The sequence below is a fragment of the Armigeres subalbatus genome, chromosome 2 (genome assembly GCF_024139115.2).
Source record: "Armigeres subalbatus isolate Guangzhou_Male chromosome 2, GZ_Asu_2, whole genome shotgun sequence".
Taxonomy (NCBI): Eukaryota; Metazoa; Arthropoda; class Insecta; order Diptera; family Culicidae; genus Armigeres; species Armigeres subalbatus.
Window position 1 is genome coordinate 178,122,338 of NC_085140.1, and position 25,446 is coordinate 178,147,783.

A 25,446-nucleotide genomic window follows, 5' to 3' on the forward strand; every position below is an offset into this window, starting at 1 on the left:
CGTTAGGCGTTGATTATTTATTGAGTCATTTCTATTATTGTGAGTTGTATAATTAATGTAAAACACTACTTGTCTTCTATATTTTAGATCTGTTATTGTCATTGTGTTGTTGTCGGTTGTCTGTCTGTTATGCTTCCATAAAGGTCTTATATAACTTTGTCTTATTAGTCACCATAATCATTTGTTACTCAGCGTTCGAAAATGGACAACTATGAATAAACCGCGCTTTTCTATGATAAGTTTCATGAATTAACCACGTTTACGGATGTTCCGGGTTTTCCGGAGGGACAGCGGACCGTGAAATAACCAGGAATTGTGTTGATCCATGGAAATGGACAATAGCTAAATTACATTGGGATTATTGCTACGCAAATTTATGAGCATTTCCAAAATCACCCTTCGAAAGGCAAGAAATAACGCCAAAAATTGGCCTAAGATTCTATGTTCCTTCAAACACGATTCCTGGATACCATACCAGTACCACATTGCGAAAATCTGTCGATAACGACATCCGCGGAATCCGTACCTTCAATTTGGTTCCAAAAGATTGAGAATCGGTTTGATAATGAACTTTTGGAAGCGAATTCAAGTTGGGGTCATTTTTGACCCGCTAATCTAATGCACAAGGACGGACAGACATTTTTTCTGAGTTTATCAAGCTGAGTCGAATGTTACCTATATGACACTAATGAGTCTACGAGCCTACAAGTCTACGAGATTGGTGGTGGGAAAGGAGGCTTCCACCTTGCTTGCACAGGAAAGTATACGGCATCTCAGAACGATCCGTTCTCTCACCCGTCTTCCCCTTCCAGCAGTTTATCTAGTCAGCAGCACTTAAAAATTACAAGCCGAACATCGGGACGCAATCTTGCCGCTAGCTCTGAGGAAGCCTCAATCCCTCTCAACGCAATCGAGCCCCTCCTGCAAGCGACCAACAGCCGTCCCGGTCCTGCGTCTGAGTTGGGAGATGAGGTCTTCCGAACTCCATCACAGCCAAATACACAACACCACGGAACAATCCGCTCTCTGATCCGTTTTTCGTCCTTAGCATCAACGATCCATTCTCAAGCTCTGCTAGTTTGTCACCGAGATCTAACCTCATCGACTCGCACCAAGCCAAACGCAACGTCCAGCTCTAGCTGATTATTTATTCAACTCTCCACCGGGACGCACACTTAACACCGGCCGTGAAGAAGCCCCTATTCCACTCATCGCAGTCGAGCCATCCCTACCAATGACCAGCAGCCGTCCCGGCCCTGCGTATGAGCTGGGAGACGGTGTCTTCCGGAAACCAATTTTTGGCAAGTATTATCAACCATCAGCTTCGCCTTCGTCTGAAATCCCTCCGATTTGCAGTTACCATTCCTCGACATCAACGTCAAGCCTCGGCTGTTTATCCGTCCTGTTCTGCACCGGGACGCACATTCGACACAAGCAGTGAGGAAGCCCCTATCCCACTCATCGCAGTCGAGCCACTCCCGTCCCGGACCTGCGTTTGAGTCGGGAGACGGGGCCTTCCGAGCTCCAACGTTTGGCAAGTATAATCAGCGACCAACTATTGCTTCGCCTAAGAGTGTCTCAAATTCCAGTGTACAACTGCATCCCGATGAGAAAGCAACAGACATTACCATCTACTATCAAAACGTAGGTGGTCTGAACACCAGCATTTCCAGTTCCAGTTCCTTTAACGTAATAGTAATAACAGATGGCTCGACTTCAGAACACTTTCCAGTCAAATGTTTGGGCACGATTATGAAGTATTTCGTTGCGATAGGAATCAACACAACAGCAGGAAGTCTACTGGCGGTGTCTTGATCGTCGTGCATTCCGGATTCAAAGCAAAACCAGTTGAAAGCGATTCTTGGAGGAGTTTCGAACAAGTCTGGGTATCAATCGAGATGAGTGGCCGAAGACTGTTCCTATGCTCGTTGTATATCCCTCCTGATCTGGTCCGTGACACACAACTCATCGATACTCATTGCCAGTCAGTCTTCGCCGTCTTAGAAACGGCCACTCCGACTGATGAAGTGCTTGTCCTGGGCGATTTCAATCTGACTGGTGTTTCTTGGAAGCAATCCCACAGGCAGAAATTTCCTTTACCCTGATCCAGAACATTCGATCCTGCATGCTGGTGCTGTCAGCCTTTTGGATAACTACAGCTCAGCCACTCTTGGCCAAATTAACAGCATTGTGAATAAAAACGTTCGCATTTTGGATAAATGCTTTGTAAGCAGACAGGACAATGCACCCCTCATCTTTCCAGAACCTTGCGCACCGGTCAAAAATGTTGCTCATTACCCTCCACTACTTATCAGGAACAAATACAGTTACGTACACGACTTCATTGAACGTACTGCGCCCGTGTCATATGATTTTAAGAAAGCCGACCACTTAGGTATTACAGATGTATTATCGAGTATAGATTGGGGAAATGTTCTCAATACGCATGATGTGGATGACACTGCTCTAGGTTTCTCACATGTCATGATGTAAGTCATCGATAGGCGCGTTCCAAAGAGAGTTCTGAATAACATTTCGCGACCTTCCTGGCAGACAAGCGGATTACGAAAATTGAAGACAGTTAAGAGAACTGCTCTGAGGCAATTTACCAAGTATCGGACACTACCACTGCGAGATCAGTACGTGAGGCTCAACCATGAATACCAGCGTGTCAGTCGTCAGAACTTTTTGCGTTACCCGCACAGTATTGAACGTAAGTTCAAGCAGCGGCCAAAAAGATATTTGGAGTTACATCATCAAACAGCGCAAAGAGTCTGGTCTGCTATCTTCAATGCAGTTCAACGGTGAAACTGCGTCTACCTCATCGGAGCTCTGTGGGCTATTCGCTGAAAAAATTGCCAGTGTCTTCAGCGATGAGCGTATTAGTGCTGACCAAGTCCAGCTGACCAATCGGTGGCTTGCAACGCATATTCAACAGAGTTGCAACATTGTTTGACTTTCATTTGTCACATAATATGTTACGTCGGAAGATTTAACACACCTAGATAGCGGCCCTCCTCAGTCGTGCGGTAAGACGAGCGGCTACAAAGCAAGACCACGCTGAAGGTGGCTGGGTTCGATTCCCGGTGCCGGTCTAGGCAATTTCCGGATTGGAAATTGTCTCGACTTTCCTGAGCATAAAAGTATCATCGTGCTAGATCATGATATACGAATGCAAAAATGGTAACCTGGCTTAGAAACCTCGAATACTAAGCTGCGAGGCGACTCTATCCCAGTTGGAGATGTAATGCCAATAAGAAGAAGAAGATAGCAGTTTTACTACTGTGACTTTTTTTTTTTTTGATTGATAGTGATTTCTAAATGTACTTTATATTTTAAGACCATCATTGGAGCCACACAGAGTCTGTTGATGTCGTAACAAATAAATAAACAAATCACTTCTATAAAAAGCATCTTTGGAGTGAAATGATAGGCTTTTGGAGTGAAATGATAGGCTTTCGTTACTTTTTTATTGTACGAGAAACTGAAAATATTATGACAACCAGCGTGCACCCCAGGAATTCCAACATTTCTACCATTGATTAAAAACCAAATTGAACCACTTAATAGTGGTACTGCCTTTCTCGCATTTAGCCAAGACACCAACATTTTCGGTTTGGTTCACCATGTTCTGTAAAACTTTTGAACGGTCAACAAGACTTTACCACCTTTTTCTTGCCTTTCTCGTATACAAATTATACGTAAAGGCTATAGGATCACTCAAAACCGAACTTTTGATAGAAGGCTCAGAGACCCATAGTGCTATATATCAATCGACTCAGCTCGACGAAATGAGGTGATGTCTGTATGTGTATGTATGTGTGTGTGTGTGTGTGTGTGTGTGTGTGTGTGTGTGTGTGTGTGTGTGTGTGTGTGTGTACAAAATGTGACACACTTTCGGTACTTACCATTATTAGATTTGCTCGCAACAAGTTGCAATCGACGCGGATTGCGGTCTAGTTGTTTCCTACTGAAAATTGGCCCGATCGGTCATTGCGTTCCAAAGTTATTGAAAAAACATTGTTTTTCTGCCAAGGACCCCCCGATTTAAAAACGAAGAAAATTTTTCAAAGATTGCAGTAATGTATTCAAATGACCGCAAATGCATATGAATTGATGGAAAAAGTAAAATCTATCCCCCGAAAGTGCTATTTCGACCTCTCTTATGTGTTTTTCTTATTTTTTAATGCGCGAGAAAGGCACCACCAACGCTAGGTGGATTGATCTGGGTTTTACTTTTACAACTTTATGCTAGAAAATCGGTATAGGATTATTACTATACGGAAAGTTGGTAACAGTGATTTCATCTTTTGTGCACACACGCACGGACAGACAGACATTTGCTCAGTTCGTCGAGCTGAGTCGATTGGTATATAACACTATGAGTCTACGATCTTTCTATAAAAAGATCGCTTTTGGAGTGAACAATAGCCTTTCGGTACAAATTTGATGTATGAGAAAGGCAGAAAGAAACTTGAAAATGAATTCCGCAGGCTATCTTAGATTTATTCAATAACTAGCAGACCCAACGAACTTCGTTTCGCCTAAAACTGATTTATTTTCTGATTAATTTTCAAGTTATAAAGAAATTGATGTTTTATTTGTATGTGAGCCCCACTGTGCAATAAGGGGGAAGGGGTCTCGAACCATCTTAAGAACTTTCCCCGGCCCCAAAAACCTCTGCATGCAAATTTTTACGCCGATCGGTTCAGTAGTTTCGGAGTCGTATAAGGTTCAGACTGACATAAATTCATTTTTATGTATACACCCAGGTTTTTTTTACACGGTTGGAATTCATCAATTTCTCGGTAAACCCGAACTTTCACAACTTTTTAAATACCCCCTGAATTTTCTTTGATTTTTTGTGAATTTTTTGGTGGGGTCAACTCATTGTTTCATTGACGCTGAAGGTCTTAAACGACTAAAACCAAACCGTGTAAAAAAACCTGGGTGTATAGAAGATTATAATGAAAGTCATGTTTTAGAGAAAATTTATGCCTCAGTGGTAATGAAGAATTTCTTGATGTCATCTGTTGAAGTCGTCTCAGTGTGGTAAATACAACTCGCAGTTAAGTGCCCGCAGTTTGGTAAATAAACGCTTTGAAGCTTTGCATGAATGCTGTTGGAAGTGTGGGAAATAAAACCCAATTTAAAGCAATTTATACACGTTACGTTGGGGGCGAGCCACGAAATATTATTATTTCATAGATGCAAGGTATTTTTATAGCACATTCAGTCACATGAGACGACCGTGTAATTCAAATGGGAGGAGTCGACAATTGTCACTTCATTCGAAACGTCTCACCTTCTACGAAACGCAGAATAAGCACAATTAGTTGAATAGGTACTAAATGATAATGAAATGATAAATTCAACCTACTATTTATGTATAACTTTTCCTCATGTTACCTTTTAATGAAAAAAAATCCAAACTCGAGACGAAGGAATCAATGCTTCAAAACACATAAAGAATACAGTAAATTTTCATTTTGTTTTTGTTGCTTTGTATATTGTTATTATGTTCTTATACATAGTATAGTTGTACACGGTGAATGCGACTATCACTGAATTAATGATGAATATTCACTCATGGGATCAAGAAGCATTCTCTACATAAGAGAACTTATGTTACAATAGCAATATGTAATGTATTGACGCGAGTGTAATTTATCAAATGCGTTACTCTGTACGTTCAGTTTATATATGTCTACATAATATTTTGAGAAAAACCGAAAAAATATAAAAAACCTATGTTGGAATAACAACGCCGATTGCATTTACCGCCTGTAATCGCATAACTGTCTCATATGAATTTCCTTCATTTCTGAGTTTTGATGTGCAGTGATCATATTGTTGTGCCATTAAATAAAACTGGGCAATTTGTTCTGAAGGTTTCGAAAACTACCAAGTCGATTTATCTAATCTTAAAAGTAACCGCATATGAGTTCCATTGTAAAACTAACCGTATAATGGGTTTCATAAACACGCAGTTTAAATGACTCTATTTTTAGATGATTTTATTTTCTGCTTTTAATAATTACAAACAGTGTCCACGTATTGTTTACCTTTGAAAATAATTTGTTGTCCTATATGATTACTAAATATTAGTTTATATTCATTTAATGGTAATACCTATGTTGTTACTATTAAATGAATTAAACTAATTTTAGGTCCATTTAGAATAGATGTAACTGCAGTCGATGTTTACGCGGAGGATATGTACCGCGTAAATCTCAAAAACCGCGTAAAAACGATTTTATGAAAAATCGAGTGTATGATAATAAAATCAATTGAATTGTTATCAAGTCTAGCAGTAAATATTGTCAGATTTTCAGGATGCAATACACAGCGCGGTCGTTGTAATTGTTCCAAGTGAGTACATTACGCTTCGTTCCACTTCATACTGGAACACTGTAATGTTATTCATAACGGGCTGCTGCGACGTTACGTTTCCAAAAGGGTACGCCGCGCGCAGTTTTGTTAAAATCTGGCAAATTGAGTTTGAATTTCACAGGAACGCGTTGGATACCATTTGCCAAGATAAACTAACTAAACATTTGATTTATCATAACTTTTTGCAAATACGTAGGGACTATGTCACATGATCTAACAACGCAGCCGCGTACACGATTCATCCGACTGCGTAAACATTATTGCCTTTATGTTTGTCGGGCCCTCCTTAGCCGTGCGGTAAGACGCGCGGCTACAAAGCAAGACCATGCTGAGGGTGGCTGGGTTCGATTCCCGGTGCCTAGGCAATTTTCGGATTGGAAATTATCTCGACTTCCCTGGGCATACAAGTATCATCGTGCTAGCCTCATGATATACGAATGCAAAAATGGTAACCTGGCTTAGAAACCTCGCAGTCAATAACTGTGGAAGTGCCTAATGAACACTAAGCTGCGAGGCGGCTCTGTCCCATTGTGGGGATGTAATGTCAATAAGAAGAAGAAGAAGATGTTTGTATAGCTAGTTTGTGTCGAAAAAATAGCACGTCGAAATCTCCGAAGCTTTGTTATCATGAATAAATATAAATATAAAAAAAACTTTTGGTTGCCGTATTGAATGAATTATGGATAGGCTTCAGTCCCCGGACACCTTCGTACAGAGCGAGATTGATACTTTAAAACAATTTAATACTATAGACTGGGGCCGCTTTAAAACGAATGGATTTCATCAAATTCTCGGACCCCCACAACTTTTTGAATATATATTTCATTGATACATGAGTTAAATGTAACTGATAGAAATACTGTAAAAAATGAAAGAAAACATTAAACTATCGAGAGTTTCATCGCGCGAGTTCTTGAAATGAATTTCAAGATTTTGACAGTATTCAACGTGGTTGATCTGGTATGCGATTACTTTCCCTTTCAACAGGCAAAGTAACCACATATCCTGGTCCTATGGATTTTTCGGTAACACAAACAAACATTATTTTAGTAATGCAAGGCATAGTAAAAGTTTTTTTTTGCACCACGCTTGTATGAAATATGTCCAATAAGTATTTAACACTAAGTCAAATATTGATTCCAATATTAAATAATCGTTTTCTCGTATTGCTGTTTTCTATATGGGACTTATATGCGGTTACAGGCAGCTTAGGAGGCCCTACTCGTCTACTCGTCGAAAGTTATTTTCTTGTTTTGTTTTTCCGAATCATCTCCGGAAAAACTTCTGTTACCGCCGCCTCCCCGACCTCCTCGGAAACCGCCTCCACGACCACCGCCACCTCCACGGCCACCACCGCCTCCACGACCACCGCCGCCTCCACGACCACCTCGTCCGCCTCTTCCGCCACCGAAGCTCTTACGACCACTATCGCCGTCGCCATTGGGATTCGGTTTCCTACACTTAAAGCAGGAGAATCTGCTAGGGAAGTTTGAGAAGTTGCATTCAGCACATTCCCAATTGTCACCGAACGATCCGTTTGGATTTGCAGCAGAGCACTTGAAACAAGTACCGCGTTTGGCGAAATTACTCACACCACAGCTGGGGCAGTCCCAGTCTTCTGAAAATTGTTTGCCGCCAGCATCGCCACCACCAAAGCTTTTACGACCGCCCCCGAAAGGTTTGCCATTTGGGTTTGGCGTTTTGCATTTGAAGCACATATGCCGATTTGCAAAGTTTTTAAAACCGCAGGTGCATTCCCAATCGTTGGAATCGTCCGCATTCTTATTGAATGCTTTGCACTGGCCGCACGTCCGCACATCTGAATCGTTGTAGAATTGGCATTTATCGCATTCCCAGGCGGCACCCTTGTTGTTGAATCCACCGAATGATTTTCGCTCACCTCCTTTGCCATTTTGCGGACCCTTCACAGGTTGCAACAGCAATATCAACATGAAAAGAAAGGAAAGTAACAGAGAAAATTAGCACATGATAACTCGGTTGTAAATATCGCGGTACTGCTTTACAGTCATAATGAGAATATTAACATTTTAGCCAGATTTGAAAGAATACAACCTGATAGGTTTGGTTTCAAGTGCTTGATTTTTCTCTATTTCTTTCCTTTCTATTCAATACAAATAGTTTATAGTAGATTAATTCTCATTATTCACGTAAAGCAATCATTCAAGCCCTTATGATAAAAAATAACTGTATCAAAGTGGACTCAGATATATAGAAATTAAAATAGGTTTTCGGCAGGTATTCCCGGCAGGCTATTGTGCTTCGGCACACCCATCTTAAGCTGCAACTGCATCTTAGGAGTTTGCCGCGAATTACGAAACACCCTCCCCGCTTGTAAGAATTGTTGTATGGAAGTTATGTATGAATCGTAACGCTCGGCATGACACCCAACAGTGTTACGTTGATTGTGAACAGTCCCTAAGGTTAAATTTCATCTTGCTGCTTCGTGAAATCTCTAGTGAGCACACACGATTACGTAGGAGTTTTCGCAAAATAATGTTTCTATCTTCGGTTTTTGAGCCTGTGCCGGGAATGGAATCCTATCCGTGACCCTATGTCAACATCGACTGCAATTTTTCTCTTGTTCGAAGCTAATGTTCTCAACATAATCATCACGTAGATTACATCAAACTAACATCTGCTTCGTATTTTACTCTGGGAAAGTTGTTAAGTGCTAAGAAAATTGATTATTCACAAAGCACTCCTGAACGTTTCCCGATATTATTAAAATTTATACATCTAAAATAACGATGCCAAAGAAAAGAACAAGTTTATTGATTGGCGTTTGAGCAAACATCAGGTATTGAATTCAGAAAGAAATGAGAAAATCTTACAATATTATCATCTTTATACACTCACGATATGTTTCCGGTAAGTGTTCCGCTAATAAATTACACGAAGTATTTTTTTTTAACTGGATGACATTCCATCCATAACCGATTAGTTGAAACATTTAAAATTATAAATTTCAAAAAAGTAAGAAATTGAAGTGTACCTGATATTTTTGAGTTTTCGAGATTTTAAGGTGAAACCCGTTTGATCTCAATTTCAAATCAACCTTATGCCTTCAGAGCCAAATGTTTAAAAAAAGCAGTAATCCTAAACCAGTAGAAACCATTTTTTTATTGTTTTTATTAATGAGGTTTTTATTATGTGAATGTGAGCACACACGATTACGTACACTGAGGATACTGGCCGTAAGATTTTCATACGACCAAACTTATGAGAATGTTTCATACGAATTGAACTATGAAAATCGCAGGATCTTTTTTCGATCAATTCTAACTCTTTATTGGGTATCTAACGAGACAGATTCTCGAAGCGTCGGTGGGCGTGTGGTGTAAACGCACGCCTCCTAATCACGACGTCCATGGTTCGAAACCGGGTTACACTTTTTTTGAACGAACTGAAAATATTTCATAAGATTGTCGTATGATATACATTTCATTAGAGAATCGTATGAAAATCAATACATTTTCTTGTGGTGAAATTTCAAAAGAGAAACGTATGATGTTCTTACGACCAGTATCCTCAGTGTAGGAGTTTTCGCAAAATATTGTTTCTATCTTCGGTTTTTGAGCCTGTGCCGGGAATGGAATCCTATTGGGAATACCACCCGTGACCCTATGTCAACATCGACTGCAATTTTTCTCGGCGGTACCCCGTTTGGCATAATGCCGTATGGCATAATTCCGTTTGGCATAACGCCGTTTGGCATAATTGCCATTTGGCATAAGGGCCGTTTGGCGTAATGGCCATTTGGCATAATATGTATGCTGTGTCAAACTGAAGGCCATTTGGCATAATGACCATTTGGCATAAGGGCCGTTTGGCATAATTTGTATGCGGTGTCAAATTGAGGGTTGTTTGGCATAATTTATATACGGTTTCAAATTAATTGCCGTTTGCAACAATTCATATGCAATAAAGAAGGGTAAATTACAGAAAAAGTGAATAAAAGTTTTGCTATCAAGGCTTTCAAGAAATGGTCAGTTCAAAAATTCCATTGAAATAAACAAAGAACTGCTCGCGTTTCAAAGAAGGGTAAATTATAGGAAATGGAAATGATAAGGTGTTAAAGTGAATAATCTTCAGCGGTATATACAGTGAACCCTTCAAGAGATGATGTTCTATGACTTCTGATGTTCTATCGAGTAATGGAAGCAAGTTATGCCATATTATAAAATATGTTATTTTCTGCGATGGTCCCTTGAAAAACCCTAGCAGCACATGTTTCACATAGATTACTGCAATTAATCTGTCACCAGATTTGGTCACAAACAAGTTGCTGCAACCATTTTTGCCTGACTTTTGTTGCTCGGGAAGCTTTTCATGGATTTTATATTCCACTTCTCGATATTTCCCTAAGCCGATGGTCCCTTTATTATCGACTCATGGAGGTTTGACTGTATGTAAAATGTGTTATTTTGCCTTCTTTAACTGCTCGCATTTGCCCGGTATAAGGCCAAATGTGTTATTTTGCCTTCTTTGAATACTCGAATTTGCTCGGATATTGGCAGCAAAACGATTCACTGCAAAATAATTCTAACTGCGGAATGATACAAAACGCAGAATGGAATATTGCGCAATGGTAATGATCGCGATGTGGTACATTAAGAAATGGATTACCGCGGAATGTTGTACCGCAAATTGTCGTATAATCTGTAGAGCTCTAAAGTCTACTTAGCATCATCGGAGTAATTCACCTCCGATGATGGTAAGTAGATTCCTGGGCAATTAATTTGGAACAGTATGCAAATTATGCCAAATGGATATTATGCCAAACGGCCCTCAATTTGACACCGCATGCAAATTATGCCAAATGGCCCTTATGCCAAATGACCATTATGCCAAACGGCCCTCAATTTGACACCGCATACAAATTATGCCAAATGGCCATTATGCCAAACGGCGTTATGCCAAACGGCATTATGCCATATGGCATTATGCCAAACGGGGTACCGCCATTTTTCTCTTGTTCGAAGCTAATGTTCTCAACATAATCATCACGTAGATTACATCAAACTAACATCTGCTTCGTATTTTACTCTGGGAAAGTTGTCAAGTGCTAAGAAAATTTTTTATTCACAAAGCACTCCTGAACGATTCCTGATATTATTAAAATCGATACATCTGAAATAACAATACCAAAGAGAAGAAAGAGTTTATTGATTGGCGTTTGAGCAAACATCAGGTATTGAAATGAGAAAATGAGAAATGAGAAAATCTTACACTAATTATCATTTTTCTACACTCACGACATGTTTCCGATGAGTATTCCGTCAATAAACTACACGAAGTATTTTTTTTAACTGGATGACATTCTATCCATAACCGCTTAGTTGAAACGTTTAAAATTATAAATTTCAAAAAAGTAAGAAATGGATGTGTAATTGATATTTTTGAATTTTCGAGTTTTTAAGGTGAAAGCCGTTTGATTTTCATTTCTAATCTACATCATGCCTCCTTAGCCGTGCGGTAAGACGCGCCTGAGTTTATACTGGAAGTGCTTTAATGAACACTAAAGCTGCGAGGCGGCTCTGTCCCAGTGTGGGGATGTAATGCCAATAAGAAGAAGAAGAACATCATGCCTTCAAAGCCACAAAAAATGATAATTCGTAATCAGTAGAAACCAATTTGTCATGTTTGTTAATTGCCTTGTTGGAGGTGTTCTTGATATTTTTGATATTTGTGCCTCCAATAAAAAATGGGACTCCAATTTTCTTATGCTCCATGCTGTTACACATCGTGATTTTATACTAAATGTTTATAGGGATATCGGAGGCTGAGGCTGCCCTTACTGATAAAAATTTTACATGATTTTGAGCTAATCTCGGGTACTTTTTCCATTCGGCGTGTGTAACATTTTGATCAAGCTGAGAAAATGGGCTTGGAAGTTTTCAGATTTTATTTTATTCCTATTTAGAAACTAAACATTTTTATTGCAATTGAATTCACCTAAACGATACATTATGAGAAGGTTCATCGTCACTGACTCTGAAATCTGCACTGCGTGTAAACATTTCAGTTATTTTGATTTGATTTTGATATTCTAGTATTTCTAGTTACAACGTTCTGCAACAGATAAATCACATAGGGGAATTGTCCCGGTTTTGGCCATGTTCCTAATTTGGCCAATTTGGCGAATACCGTCAAAAATAAAGCGATTTGCCAGGGTTTTATTAGGTCCAACAAGAGATATATCCCTCATGCTTCGACGCTGCGTTCATCTGGTCGCTTATTTTGGCAAAATATGTATTTTTCAGGGTTGGCCAAATTAGGCAGTAAGTTGGCCAAAACCAGTGCACTTCTCCTACGTCGTTTTGATAAGTCAGCATGACCGAGGTCATGCTACTTTCGTCGAAATGTTACGCTGCTCCGTACGTCGAATTGTTGCGTCAAGTTGAAACGTTTCACGCACAAGCGATAAAAAAATTGCAACACTTTCAACACGACGTAACAACATTTTGCTGCAGAAAAACAACGTAGGGGTGATCGGGGCAATATGGATCACCTAAGGAAATCGTTCCGAAAAGCGCCGAAAAACTCAAAAGAACATGGTTTAAATGTATTTGACTTATACTAGAGAATGTTACCTTTCATATTACGTCGATGAATGACGAAAAATGCGTTTGGAAATTGTTGGAATGCACTTTTTAAAATGTATTGATTTCAATGTGTGTTCCCGACTATACGGGGCAATATGAGCCACCATTTGGGGCAGTATGGGCCACCCATCCAAAACCTTTATTTAGGCGAAAAAAGTATCGTAATATGGAAGAATATGATATTCTTATAACAGTTGTGAGTATTCCATACCAAATAAAATTAAAAAACTGAACCGATTTGCCACTCTTCACCGTTTGAACAGCCACATTTCAATTGGTCAATGATCATTTTTTCTGTTTCAATCGCAGTAATGCGCTGTTGTAATTTTTCCGTAATGAATCTTACATATATGATAATATTCTTGTATTTGACTACTGAAATTTGAACTTGTTCGCATTTTAAGGCCTGATATCTTGCTCTGTGCAGGTATGCCCATATTGCCCCATAGAGACCGGTTTTAGGAAAAAAAAGTTTTATGATAAATTCAGATTTGCATGATACTCATTCAGTTCTTGTAAAATAAAATACAGAATGTTATGCTGAAAACCGCGAGAAGATTAGAGTTTATTACGCAAAGATATTAGCATTTTACTGGAGTGTTGTAGGGGTGAATTTATTTCTTTTCAAAGGTAAAAGAAACGAAATCTGCTCAAACCCCACTGCAGAGAAATGCTAATAACTTAGCCGAGCAAACTCGAATCTTCTCGCGGTTTTCTGCATAACATTCTGTATTAAATTCTCCAAGATCTGAATGAGTATCATAGTTCTTCATGGTAAGTTGTGTAGTCCAGCTGCAAATTACTGTTTTTGGATGTTTCTGCATACATTTTACAAATAGTAGTTAAACAAATAGTAGGAAATTTGGTAACATAAATGTATCGATAACATTCATAACGCTTTCATACGTTGCTCCAAATTCATTATTACAAAAATTAGTAAAAATCTTCGCATGGCAGCTGCGGCGAAGAATAACGGTATGAAGTCTTCGTTCTTCGATGTCGTCAGGACGATTTGGTTACACGACGAAAGCTAACGTCGTGCGCGTCATTGACGATGTGTAGAGTAGCAATGAAGACAATGCAACTCGTCGCTACTGTGGCATTTCGTGCTATGACGATGACGATTGTCAGCCCTGAATGTGCGTTCCAAACTGCCCATGCAAAGTTCGCATAGAAATCACAATTTTAGTTTTTCATTATTTCCTCAACTTTACTCGTAATTTTCGCATTAGGAAATATCATATAAACCCGTTGGAAACTACGACGAATGTTTCTGCTGAAAAAATGAAAAAAATCCATCCAGCCGTTTTCGAGTTATGCGGATACGAACACAGACCATTTCATTTTTATATATAAGAGATATGCTGTTGAAAACGGGTTTGTTTACAATTTGCGACACACGCCGTTTTTAAAAATACCCGAGAAATGTTTAAAATCGATACGTTTTTGCACTCCACTCGAACTGCTGCCACAAGCTTGACTTGTCTCATATTTATATGTAATCTATATCAATATGGAACTGTTATACTTGAAGGCAATGAATATTTCGCGTTAAATGCAGACCTTAAATTCCAAGGGTCTCATACGCCTGTCACTGGCGAACAAAGCTCGTGTACTCTGCATCAAAGCTTAGAACCGGTGTTAGGGCGCAATCGTTAATGCGCACATAGGGGAAATGACGGCTTTGGCAGGTTTTGTTCTATTATTGTCAGGGGGGTTCTTTATGACTGATTTTGCTCAAATTTGGCCTAAACATTCTTTGCATATCAAAGAATATTGTGGCCAAATTTCATAAAATTTGGTCGACAAAAACCCCCCTGCCAATAATAGAACAAAACCTGCCAAAGCCGTCTGTTCCCTTATTTATATTCGGTTAGTTACTGCAAATAAATTCTTTTTCGTGTCCAAATTCGTGTATTCAAGCAGGTATCTCAAGCATACCAGATCGTTAAATAGCTGCATGACTGAGTGTTTAATTTTGATAAAATATCGAAAACAAAAGTGTGCACACGGACATTTTCAAGTACCCATTAATTGGGTTTCATGTACCCATTATTCGTTTCAATATTGAAATGTCAAACAATGGGTATTTTTACAAATACAAATAATGGGTATTTAATCCTCATGCAGAAGTTCCTCGTTTCTTGATAATAATGGGTAGATTATACGCCTCGTTTTGGTGTCATATTAACGCCATTTTCGCTCCGTTTGGATGCGTTTAATTGTTTTGACCAACATAATATTAAATTCTCCGTTAGTGTTTAAATAATACAAGGTAAGTTTATTCAAATTCATACGCGGGTTTGGATTCTCTGTGCTTTGGATACCAAATTTAACCGAAATGCGCATAAATCCACTGACATCCAATCGTTTTTCTTTTTTCAGAAACCAATATGAAGCTGCTGGAGATTTCGGATGATGGTGATCCTGTTCAAGTGCATCTGTTGTGCCGTGTCTATACATCGCCTGCCTATGAGCGTCTGCAGGATGAGACACTGTGCAAAAGCTCCATCCTGATGATTCTCCACTTGTTGCTTCGGCAGAGGAATGAATTTCGACGGGCATCGGCAAATTGATCCACCGGAGAAAATTCATAATGTTAGCGATAGTGCAAAATTTGTTTCGTGCAAAGTCTCGATCATTATCATGTATTATATGATTGTTTATTAATGGAAATGAATAAATTTTATGTTTAATGTTTTGTTTAAATGTATTCATTCGTTTTTATTGCATTTGATACATAACCTCAAATAAAAATGAAGCATTTTAATGGGACTTTTCTACCCATTTTATCAATAAAAAGTTGGAGTAAAATTTACCCTTTTTCTGAAGTTTCGCGAGCGTACCCATTAATGAGTAAATCGAGTTTACTCATTAAATGAGTTATGCCGCTTTTCTTCGAAATGGGTACGAAAATACCCATTAATGGGTACTTGAAGATGTCCGTGCATAAAAATTGCCTGCCATAACAAAAAGGTGGTAGAGAATTAGGGGAAACCGCCAAATGTTGAACGGCTAAAATTTTTGCCTATTGTTGAACGCCCATAAGAAATGCACGTGCGTTCAACAATAGGCGAAGAAATTAGCCGTTCAACATTTGGCGACTTACCCTACCACTGTTTTTACATTTTAGAACCAAATCCAGATGTCGCACATGTCGGGGTAGGTTTTGTTTGGTTGTTTGTTTATTAGAGACACTTCACCAGGGATGCTAGATTTGAAGACATGTCTTCAATTTGAAGACTTTTGAATCTCTGTGAAGACATTTATTTCATGAAGACATTTTGAAGACTTTTCAAAATATTTGAAGACTAACCCTCTTATTTAAAGATACTTAAAGACAATCAATAAGCCAGCTAATACAAAATATAATTTGATTACTAACTTATAAATTTTGCGACTTTTAAATGAAAAAAATAAAAATATTACAAAGTTATACATAATAGAATAATGTTTCGGGCTTAAAATTTCAAACGTAAAACACATTTACACTAGCTGGTTGACATTTTTAGTTATGTGCTGGTTAAAAATTCCCGATGGCAGCATTCGTTTAAATTTCCCTTGGTAGAATGCCGTTTTCAAAGTGTTTGGCTAAAAGGTATTTCGATCATTGTATCAGAACGTAATGACCGATCTAATTTATTTCAAACGGCATAAAAAAATAGAATTCTATTATGACTTTTTTGGTCGAAACCAATTTTTTAAAATTTCTTTATAATTCATCTGATCTTTTCGGTATTTCCAAAATACCCGTCGAGAATGAGAATAAATTTTGAAGAACTCGATGAATTTTCCGTTGATTTTAGAAATAATTTTCAGTGAAAATTCGTTTTAAAAAATTAATTCGTGTAAAATAAGGAGAATTAACCATGAACATTTTGAAGAATTTTTCATGAAAATTCAAGAGAATTGGAATTGAAAATTCTTCTTAAATTATCTTGGAAATTTATAACAATTTCAGTATGGCCAAATAAAGGGATTCCCCCAAAATTGAAACAGAAAATTCATCTTTATTTCCACAAGCAAATTTCTAAGTTCTTGCGGGAAAATCATCTGAACTCCCACAAAAAAATCATTTTCATTTCCACAAGAAATTTGTCTTGAATTCTCGTGGGATGTACTCTGGATTTGTATTGGAAATTTTTGGGATGTCTCTTCGGATTTTCCATGTACCACAATTTACGGAAAGTTCAAAATTTCCACAGGAAATTATTTTCAATTTTCTCAGAAAATTTTCTTTAGTTTCCATGGAAAATTCTTACGAATGTCGACAAGAAATTGAAATTGTTCTGGTTTTAAATAATTATTTTCAATTTATACAGGAAAATATTTTGAAAAAAAATAGAGGAGTTTCATAAACAAATCCGCCAGGGTTTTTATTGAAGAAACTTGTTACACTTTCTTGTTGAATTCTTCCTTGAATTCCTTTGGTATTTTTTCAAAAAATATCTTTGGGCACTCTTCCAGTAGTTTAACTGGGAATCCCTCTATGAATTTCTCCAGTAAATCCATCTCTGGAATTATTTTTGAAATTCCCATTGAAGTTCCTCCAGGAATTCGTCCACCAATTCCCTCAGATTTTTAAGAAAATTTCTCCAGAATTTTCTTTTAAAGTACATCTAGGAACTCCTCCATAAGTTCGTCCAGAAATTTCTCCGTAGGATCCTTCAAGAATTCCTTCAGAAATTCCTTAGTTTGTTTCTTTCACGACATTCTCCAGTAGTTCTTCCAGGAATTCCTCTCGAAGCTCCTGCAGGCATTCGTTCGGAATTTCCCAAGAATCCTTTCCAATCATCAAGAATCCCTTCGGAAGTTTCTCCAGGAATTCCTCTTGATGATGTTCCAAGAATGTTGCCGAAAGATTCTCCAATAATACCTCTGGAATTTCTCTGTTATTTCCTCCAGGAATTCTTTCGGAAATTCCTGCAGCAATACCTCAGGAAGTTCCTCCAAAAAGTTATCCAGAAGTTCCTTCGGAAGTTTCTTCAGAAATTTCTTCAGGAACTACACTGCAAACTCTTTCAGTAATTGCTCAGGAAAACCCTCCAGGAATTCTTCCTGAAAATCCTTCAGAAAATCCCTCAGGAATTCCTCCTGTAATTCCTCTGCATTTCCATTAGCTTTTCACCCGGAAGCTCCTCCAGAAATTTATCTGGAAATTCCTTCAGAAAATCTTTTGGATGTTCCAACAGCACACGGTGTACACACAATAGTCTTTCATTATACGTATTACAGCCAATCAAAAAAAAAAAATGTTCTAGACCCCCCGATAGAACATTTTAATTTTATCATGAGATGAAAGAGGAAAGTGTAAGCTTTCATCTGGTGGGTGTTTTACCGATACTGATTTTTTGAAAATAATGTTGCTCTACCAGATACACCGTGAGCAATTCCTCCGGAAATTCCTTCAGAAGTGCCATTAGGAAGTCTCCGAAAAATTCATCAGGAATTTATTCTGAAGTTTCTCCAGAAATTCTTCCGGAAAATTCTTCAAAAAATCTTGTGGACGCTTCTTCAGGTATATATATATATATATATATATATATATATATATATATATATATATATATATATATATATATATATATATATATATATATATATTCCGAATCCCTACAGGCAATTCTTTAAAAATAAATTCAGAAGAATTCCACAAAGAAATTCATTTAGAAAAATCCGTTGGAATTATATTTAAAGACTGATTAAAAATCCAAGGGAAAGTGATTGCCCTTACTCATGAAGATTTAAAGAATATTCTTTTGAATTCTAACAATTTGAGTGTTAAAAAACGATACATAAAACAAGGAGATGATTGAAATTATAAACCTAATGAATTTTGAAATTTTTTCACTGATAATCATAATTTTGATATTGAAGACATTTGAAGACATTTTTACTCGACTGTGAAGACATTTGAAAATATCCTCTGGCATCCCTGCACTTCACACCGCCATGGGTGCATTCGTGTCAGATGACCAACCAACGCAGAGCAGACTTCGCTGCAGACTTCGGCACGAGTTGTCGTTACGGCGGAGCCTCCGGTCTACAGTACCACATGCTTTACATACTTCTTTGTTTGCACAGAAGAAGTGACTGACAATTTATTCGTTAGGACGAGAGAAGGTGAAGCTGAAGAGAAGAAAGATTATGAGATGGTTTCCTCTCTCGAAGGAAAAGGACGAATAATTCTGAATTTCATTTCAATTAGTTGTAAATCAAAATTTTAGATGTCGGGGTAGGGCTTCAGTGCTCCGCCTTCTCCCCCTGTTAAATTCAGATAGTATCCATTCACAAATACAGCAACATTTCGCTAATTGGGCGCTTTTAAACCAGGCTTATTTTTAACTGGGAAATACCGCGATGAACTTATTTATACCGTGCGCGTACCTTATTCTGCGCGGCTCCTAATTCTGCGCACTTTGACACTAAAACGTTTTTTTTAATTTTCTTAGATGTTATCATTATATTTACTTATATGTCATCCAAAAGTTGCCAATTTATTGTTGTTATGGGCAGATAATGAAGCAATAATTTAGCGTTGATAACGGAAATATGAAGAAAAACAAAATCGGTAAAATCCAAAAATGTCGAAAAATGGTCTCCATTAGCAGCAGCGCTAAAACGCACGTAAACATTTTTTCTCGAATTTGAGCAAAAAATAAAGATTTTTTCAAAGCGGAGTTCCAAATCAGATTATTTGTTGCTTCAATATGATGAAAATCGGCTTCCAGAGTGTAATATTTATCTTATGGAAAGCATTTTATGTTGCGCAGAATATGGCACAAAATTTACTTTCTGTTCCTAATTGTGCGCGTGGAATGGATAGGTACAATAAGCCTGGCTTGTCAACCCAAATTGAACGTAGCAACTGTTTTGGCAAGGAAACATATTTCAAAATGCTTGAATAAAACAAGAATAGCAAAAAAAAAAATGCGAAGATAGATTATCCGGCAAGAGACAAGGGATATCTGCTACTTGGCCTTACGCACCACAGCTCCACTGAGCGTTTTTTAAACTTCGAGTTTTCTAATCTAAATGTGTATATCACGTTACTAGCACGAATAATTTTCCCTGAAAAATCCGCATCAAAGATTTCCTAGGTTGTCATTCCGACATTTGAGAAAATAGCACTTTGGGCAACGTTAGCATTTATGTAGGACTGGTCTTATTATTCGCATTGGATTACATTTATTTCAATTCCATATAAATATCGGATTTGATAGGAATAAAAAATTGCCTTTTCGTCAATGGCGAACTTTAATAAACAAGGCAAAACAGTGACTTGACCATCGACATGAACACAATAACCGATCTGGAAAGTTGTCTAACGGAAAATCGTCGAAATCAACTTGTGGTGATGGCGAGCAATCGGATAATGGACTTGAAAAATAGATAAGATCTTTGTGCACATACACGCACACACAGGCATTATCTCAATTCATCACAGCTGAGTCGATTGGGTTTGGGTCCAATTCGCCAGGTCTTATATTTCGTTATAAGTTCGTTTTGGAGCGGACGTTTTTTCGTCTACTTGAGTACGAGAACGGTAAAACGTTGTAGTCAGATAGACTTTAGGAAATATACATGGTACTAAAACGTGCAAAAGCAATGAAATATTTGTATAAATGTTCAAAACCATTTCATAAGACAAAAAAAATACTCAAACTGAGTTTTGTTTTATTGTGCGCAGAATATGGAACATTTCAAAATACGTGCGCAGAATTAGGAACCATATGGCAATTCACAAATCGATTAATAATATATGTTCTTTGTCAATTTAATCAAAATTTTAAAGATTCATAGTCTTCCGTGGATTATAGTTGCACAACTACTACATAAAGGTATTAATAAATCATTATAGTTTCTCGATAACAACGATTTTGTTTCAAAATTTTCTTAAATGCGCAGAATATGGTACCTCCACGGTATAAAAAATCACGTAAATAAAAAATTAATAAAAACTGGGTTAACTTAGTTGAAAAGCAAATAACTCATTCCAGAGGGGGAATTCCGAAAAGTGTTGTATGACGACTTCTAGCGCTATTTCTTCTCTACAACGTTTAACATACCAAATTATAATAACACTTATTAACATTTAGTATATTAAGTGATATTAGCGTTTAACGATGTAAAATATTAGACATAGAGCAATGTACCCTTGGACAAAGTTATAGAGGGGAAATAGCGCTAAAAGTCCGCCAAACAAGACTTTTCGGAATTCCGCCTCTGGATTAAATACTAAATGATAAGTTCAATCCCTGCTGCCCAGTTATAAAGCGGCATTTGTTAACTGGGCTTATGTCATGTCATATGATTTGGCTGATTTGTCTCAATTTTGAAGTTTACGACTATGACGATATTTCATGAACTTGAGGCTTAGTAACGCGGATTATGATTTATAGACAACCTGGCCCCATGCTACCATTAACAGAATTAGGAATTTATGCAGTCGGTTCCTTTCCGAAGTAATAAAATTTGCACATACCTTATTCCGATTTCCTTCACCGGCTTTGACGAAGTTGCTGTAATTGGCTTTCTTTGCAGGTGGCTGCTGCTCTTCCTCTTCAGCATCGTCTTCCTCATCTTCTTCGTCCTCATCTTCATTTGCCTTTCTCTTGGCTGGCTTCGCAACGGCTGTTTTCTTAGCAGCTGGTTTCTCCTCCGGTTCCTCATCGGAATCTTCTTCACTGGATGATTCTTTCGGCTTCTTCTGGGCGGGCTTCACTGCCACAGCTGGTTTCTTTGCCGGTGGTTTGTCCTCCTCTTCGCTTGAATCTTCACTCGATGATTCATCCTTCTTGGCTGGAGCTGATCGTTTCCCAGCGGGGGTTGCAACAAGCTTTTTAGGAGCTTCCTCCTCCTCTGAAGACGAATCATCACTTGATTCTTGCTTTTTCGCTACAGCTGTAACCGACTTTTTGGTGACAAGTGGTTTCACCGCTGGTGCTTCTTCTTCAGAGCTCGAATCGTCCGATGAGTCAGCTTTCTTTCCAGCCACGGCCGCTTTTACTGGAGCCGATTTCTTTACAACAGCTGGTTTGGATTCCTCTTCATCCTCCTCTGAACTGCTATCAGATGATTCTTCTTTGCGCACTGGAGCTTTTTTTGCAGCAGGGGTACTTTTAGCCGGAACTGTCTTTGTTGCTGGCTTTGCTTCCACTGATTCATCGGAGTCCGACTCGCTGTCGCTCGTTTCCGCCTTCTTAGCAATAGGAGCCGGCGTTCCCTTACCGGGAAGTTTGACTGGTGGCTTTGCTGGGGTTTTAATTGCTTCCTCTTCTTCAGAAGAACTATCTTCACTTGAAGATGCCTGTTTCTTCGTGGCTGGAGTTTTCTTCGCTGGTACCGCCTTTGCTGGGGTAGCTTTTACTGGAGTCTTGACGGGAGCTGTTGCTTCTTCCTCTGACGAGGAATCTTCGCTGCTCGATTTCTTAGTCGCAGCCGGCGTGGGTTTTACTGGTGTCTTTGCAGGGGTTTTGGCCTGTGGTTTTACCGGAGTTTTGGCAGGAGCTTTCTGTTCTTCTTCGGAGGAGGAATCTTCACTGCTTGATGCTTTTTTTGCGGCTTTCACCGGGCCCTTAGCTGGCGTTTTGGCCGGCGTAGCTTTTACAGGGGCCTTCTTTAGAACAGGTTTTTCCTCTTCAGAACTGTCCTCGGAGCTAGATGAATCCTTTTTGACGCCATTGGCTGCAGCTTTACCATTTGCTACTGGTTTTCCATTCACAGCTGGCTTTTTCGGTGTCTGTTCTTCCTCTTCTTCTGAGGAATCTTCAGAACTGGATTCTGCTGCTGGTTTCGCAATCGCGATTTTCTTGGTTCCTGTAGTCTGGTACAGTTTTACAACATCTTCCAAGCGTGGTGATCCTTTTCCAATAACGGGCTGCAAGAAAAAAAATATAAATATGTTTGCATTCATTGTTCAATGTAAGGTTTAAATTTGAGAAATTTTACTGTTAGAGATCATCGTGCCTCAATATGCCCATTTATGGGCAAATTAAGTAAGCAATTATCTCAGTTCTTTTTGGAGAATTACTAAGTGCTATGAAAACTTATTTTTTTCTTTCAAAACACTCCTGAACATCTCCTTACTGGAATTGTATGTACGGAACATAAGAAAAATACACGAGCACGAAGTATTTGATATTCAAATCACTCAGCTCTAAGTTACGAAGTTGTTTTCGAGTGTGTTGCAGGTTCTGTTCTTAATTAACGCCAATATTTTTTTTATATTTCCACTCAAACCAACAGCTTTTTCAAAACTGTTTTGAGCGACTTAAATAAGGCTGACCAAAAAAACGGCAAGTCGACTCGAAGAAGGTTGGAATAATTGAGAGAATGACAAATACCAACTTTAAAGTGATAACAATCTACCTACTCTACCTTGGCTCTTTTATCCAGAGTAGGATATAATGATCAATAATCCCGCCCCAGTAGTGATATTTTGCCCTGGCTGCTAGAATTGGGCGAGGAAATTATCAACATAATAACTTCGCGAGTATTTAGTTACAATTTTTATATCTTCCTGGCACGACAAACAGTTTTAATGTCTGACTAAATGTGTCTAACAGTAGACCCCCTGTGGTCCACAATGCTGCTCTTCTTCCCTAATAGCCTATTCAGTTTACGCCATTTATGATAATAAATATCGTGTTAATGTGAAGAAAGAAAATTGAATGTGTTGGCATTCATTTTCTACAAAATGGTAAAAAATTATCAACTACTTTGCCCTCTCTGACATATCCTATGCATATAATCGTATCGTGCCCGGAATCGAGCAAATCTGATGAGCATGTCCTTTACAAAACCTTGCAAGCGTAGAACACACACCTAGTTTTTTAGTGATCCTCTACCCTTAACGTGTACTTAGTATAAGAGCGAGAAAGGCGACAAGAAAACCGCTAAGATGGATTTGTTAGTGGGATGGAAAATGGAACGGAGGTGCTCCATACTGCCAATGGATGCTCAATTGTTCCATGTTTTTACGGAATCCCAGCAAACATGGAACAATTATGCGTCCACCGGCAGTATATGCGTAACCTCACACCACGTGAAAAATCTCCACCTGTTTTGATCATCGTGTCAAAATCTTGTAGATGGAAACAAACTCCGCGAAAAAGATACCTGTAGTGGGAGGTAGCCTCACACCTCTGGAAACTTGTTCGCGAATTTTCAAAGGGGCGGGATTGGCGGAATTTTGACACGGAAAATTTAAAAAAATGCGACCCATTTATACATACATACATACATGGGGGCCAAGATCCGGCGGAAAATGTTTTATGAGCAGATTTTTAATTTCTGGGAGTGACCTTCTGTCGGAATAAAATTTTACGTATCACATTCACTGCTTTTGTAAAAGAAAGCATAAACGTATATATTGAAGCTATGTACTGACATAATTGTAATTGTAATTTTTATTGGGTACAACTTTTTAGTTTACACTGTACAAGGAAGTCATAATAATTGTGGAAATTTGTACTTTATTTTCTCAAGGACCCACGGAGTGTTCCACGGCTTGGGAGGTGAATTATTTTGTCTCTCATGTTTTTTGGTATAAAATTGTACCACAAACTGTCCAAATCTAAACATTATAAGTTTTATTCATTTGAAAACATAAAATAATGTTACCAAGTAAAACTAATTGGAAACCTTGAACCTCTCCGGATATCAGACTTAAAATGCGTCGCAACAAAAACACGTGTTGAAAGCCGAACTCGGCTTCCAACATTTTCCGATAAAAAAGCGAAAAATACATAACCGATCGTAATAAATTCACATGTCCTGCAAAGAACTGTACTTACCGATTTGAATTTCTTCTGATACACTTCCGCTAAGGTTTTATCTTTCCGGGAAAGATAATCTAAAAGAAGCGCCTGCAGTATAGTCTCACTGGAAGCAGCCATTTTTGTCGTGTGAAAAGAACGAGACTGCTCACGAAAATTGCCACTACACACGAATACTTACTTCACACGGCAAATCGATACAGAATCGCTCTGTGCGGGAGAGCTCACCGAACAGCGTGTGTACGGTTTATTGGGTTTATTTACAAACTTCTTTTCACTTTCCGACCACGTTTTTGAAGCACCGAGAGACGACTACAAAGGAATTTTACAAACACGCGTTTATGAAAACTGCGACTGCGAGAGACTTTTGTTTTTTCAGTTGGTAGCTGGAGGTAAATATAAATCCCGCTCGCTGGATATCAGCTTACATCTCTTCCAGAGATGTCAATTTTTTTTTCGTATGCACTCAGAGGAAAATCTTTGCTAATATCAGGTGGGTGTCATCCATATCTCGCACAATGGGCTTGTTTTGCAGCCAACATTGTGTGACTGGTCCCCACTGACATTTCTGGATCCCAAACGGAATCAAATCAGATGTTGGTAAGCAACACAAATACTACCATAAATTTTACTTTGAGATGTTGGCT

The 25,446-nt window shown here is 38.5% G+C and overlaps 1 protein-coding gene and 1 long non-coding RNA gene across 5 annotated transcripts in view; one reads left to right on the plus strand and one right to left on the minus strand.

Moving 5' to 3' along the window:
- Positions 1 to 25,157, minus strand: part of LOC134211294 (nucleolar protein dao-5-like) — a 183,347-nt gene extending 158,190 nt beyond the window's left edge. The window contains exons 1-2 of one of the 4 annotated variants that reach the window (XM_062688015.1): positions 24,818 to 25,157; positions 21,505 to 22,899 (exon numbers count right to left, since the gene is read on the minus strand). In XM_062688015.1, coding sequence (XP_062543999.1) covers positions 21,505 to 22,899; positions 24,818 to 24,919 — 1,497 coding nt within the window. In that variant the 5' untranslated portion in view covers positions 24,920 to 25,157. The remainder of the gene's footprint in view (positions 1 to 21,504; positions 22,900 to 24,817) is intronic. The other 3 variants (XM_062688016.1, XM_062688019.1, XM_062688017.1) reach the window with 3 other exon arrangements.
- On the plus strand, positions 14,957 to 15,719 carry LOC134211295 (uncharacterized). The gene is made up of 2 exons (XR_009978994.1): positions 14,957 to 15,294; positions 15,405 to 15,719. It is a non-coding gene; the product is annotated as an uncharacterized LOC134211295 (long non-coding RNA).
- Positions 25,158 to 25,446: the final 289 nt, after the last annotated feature.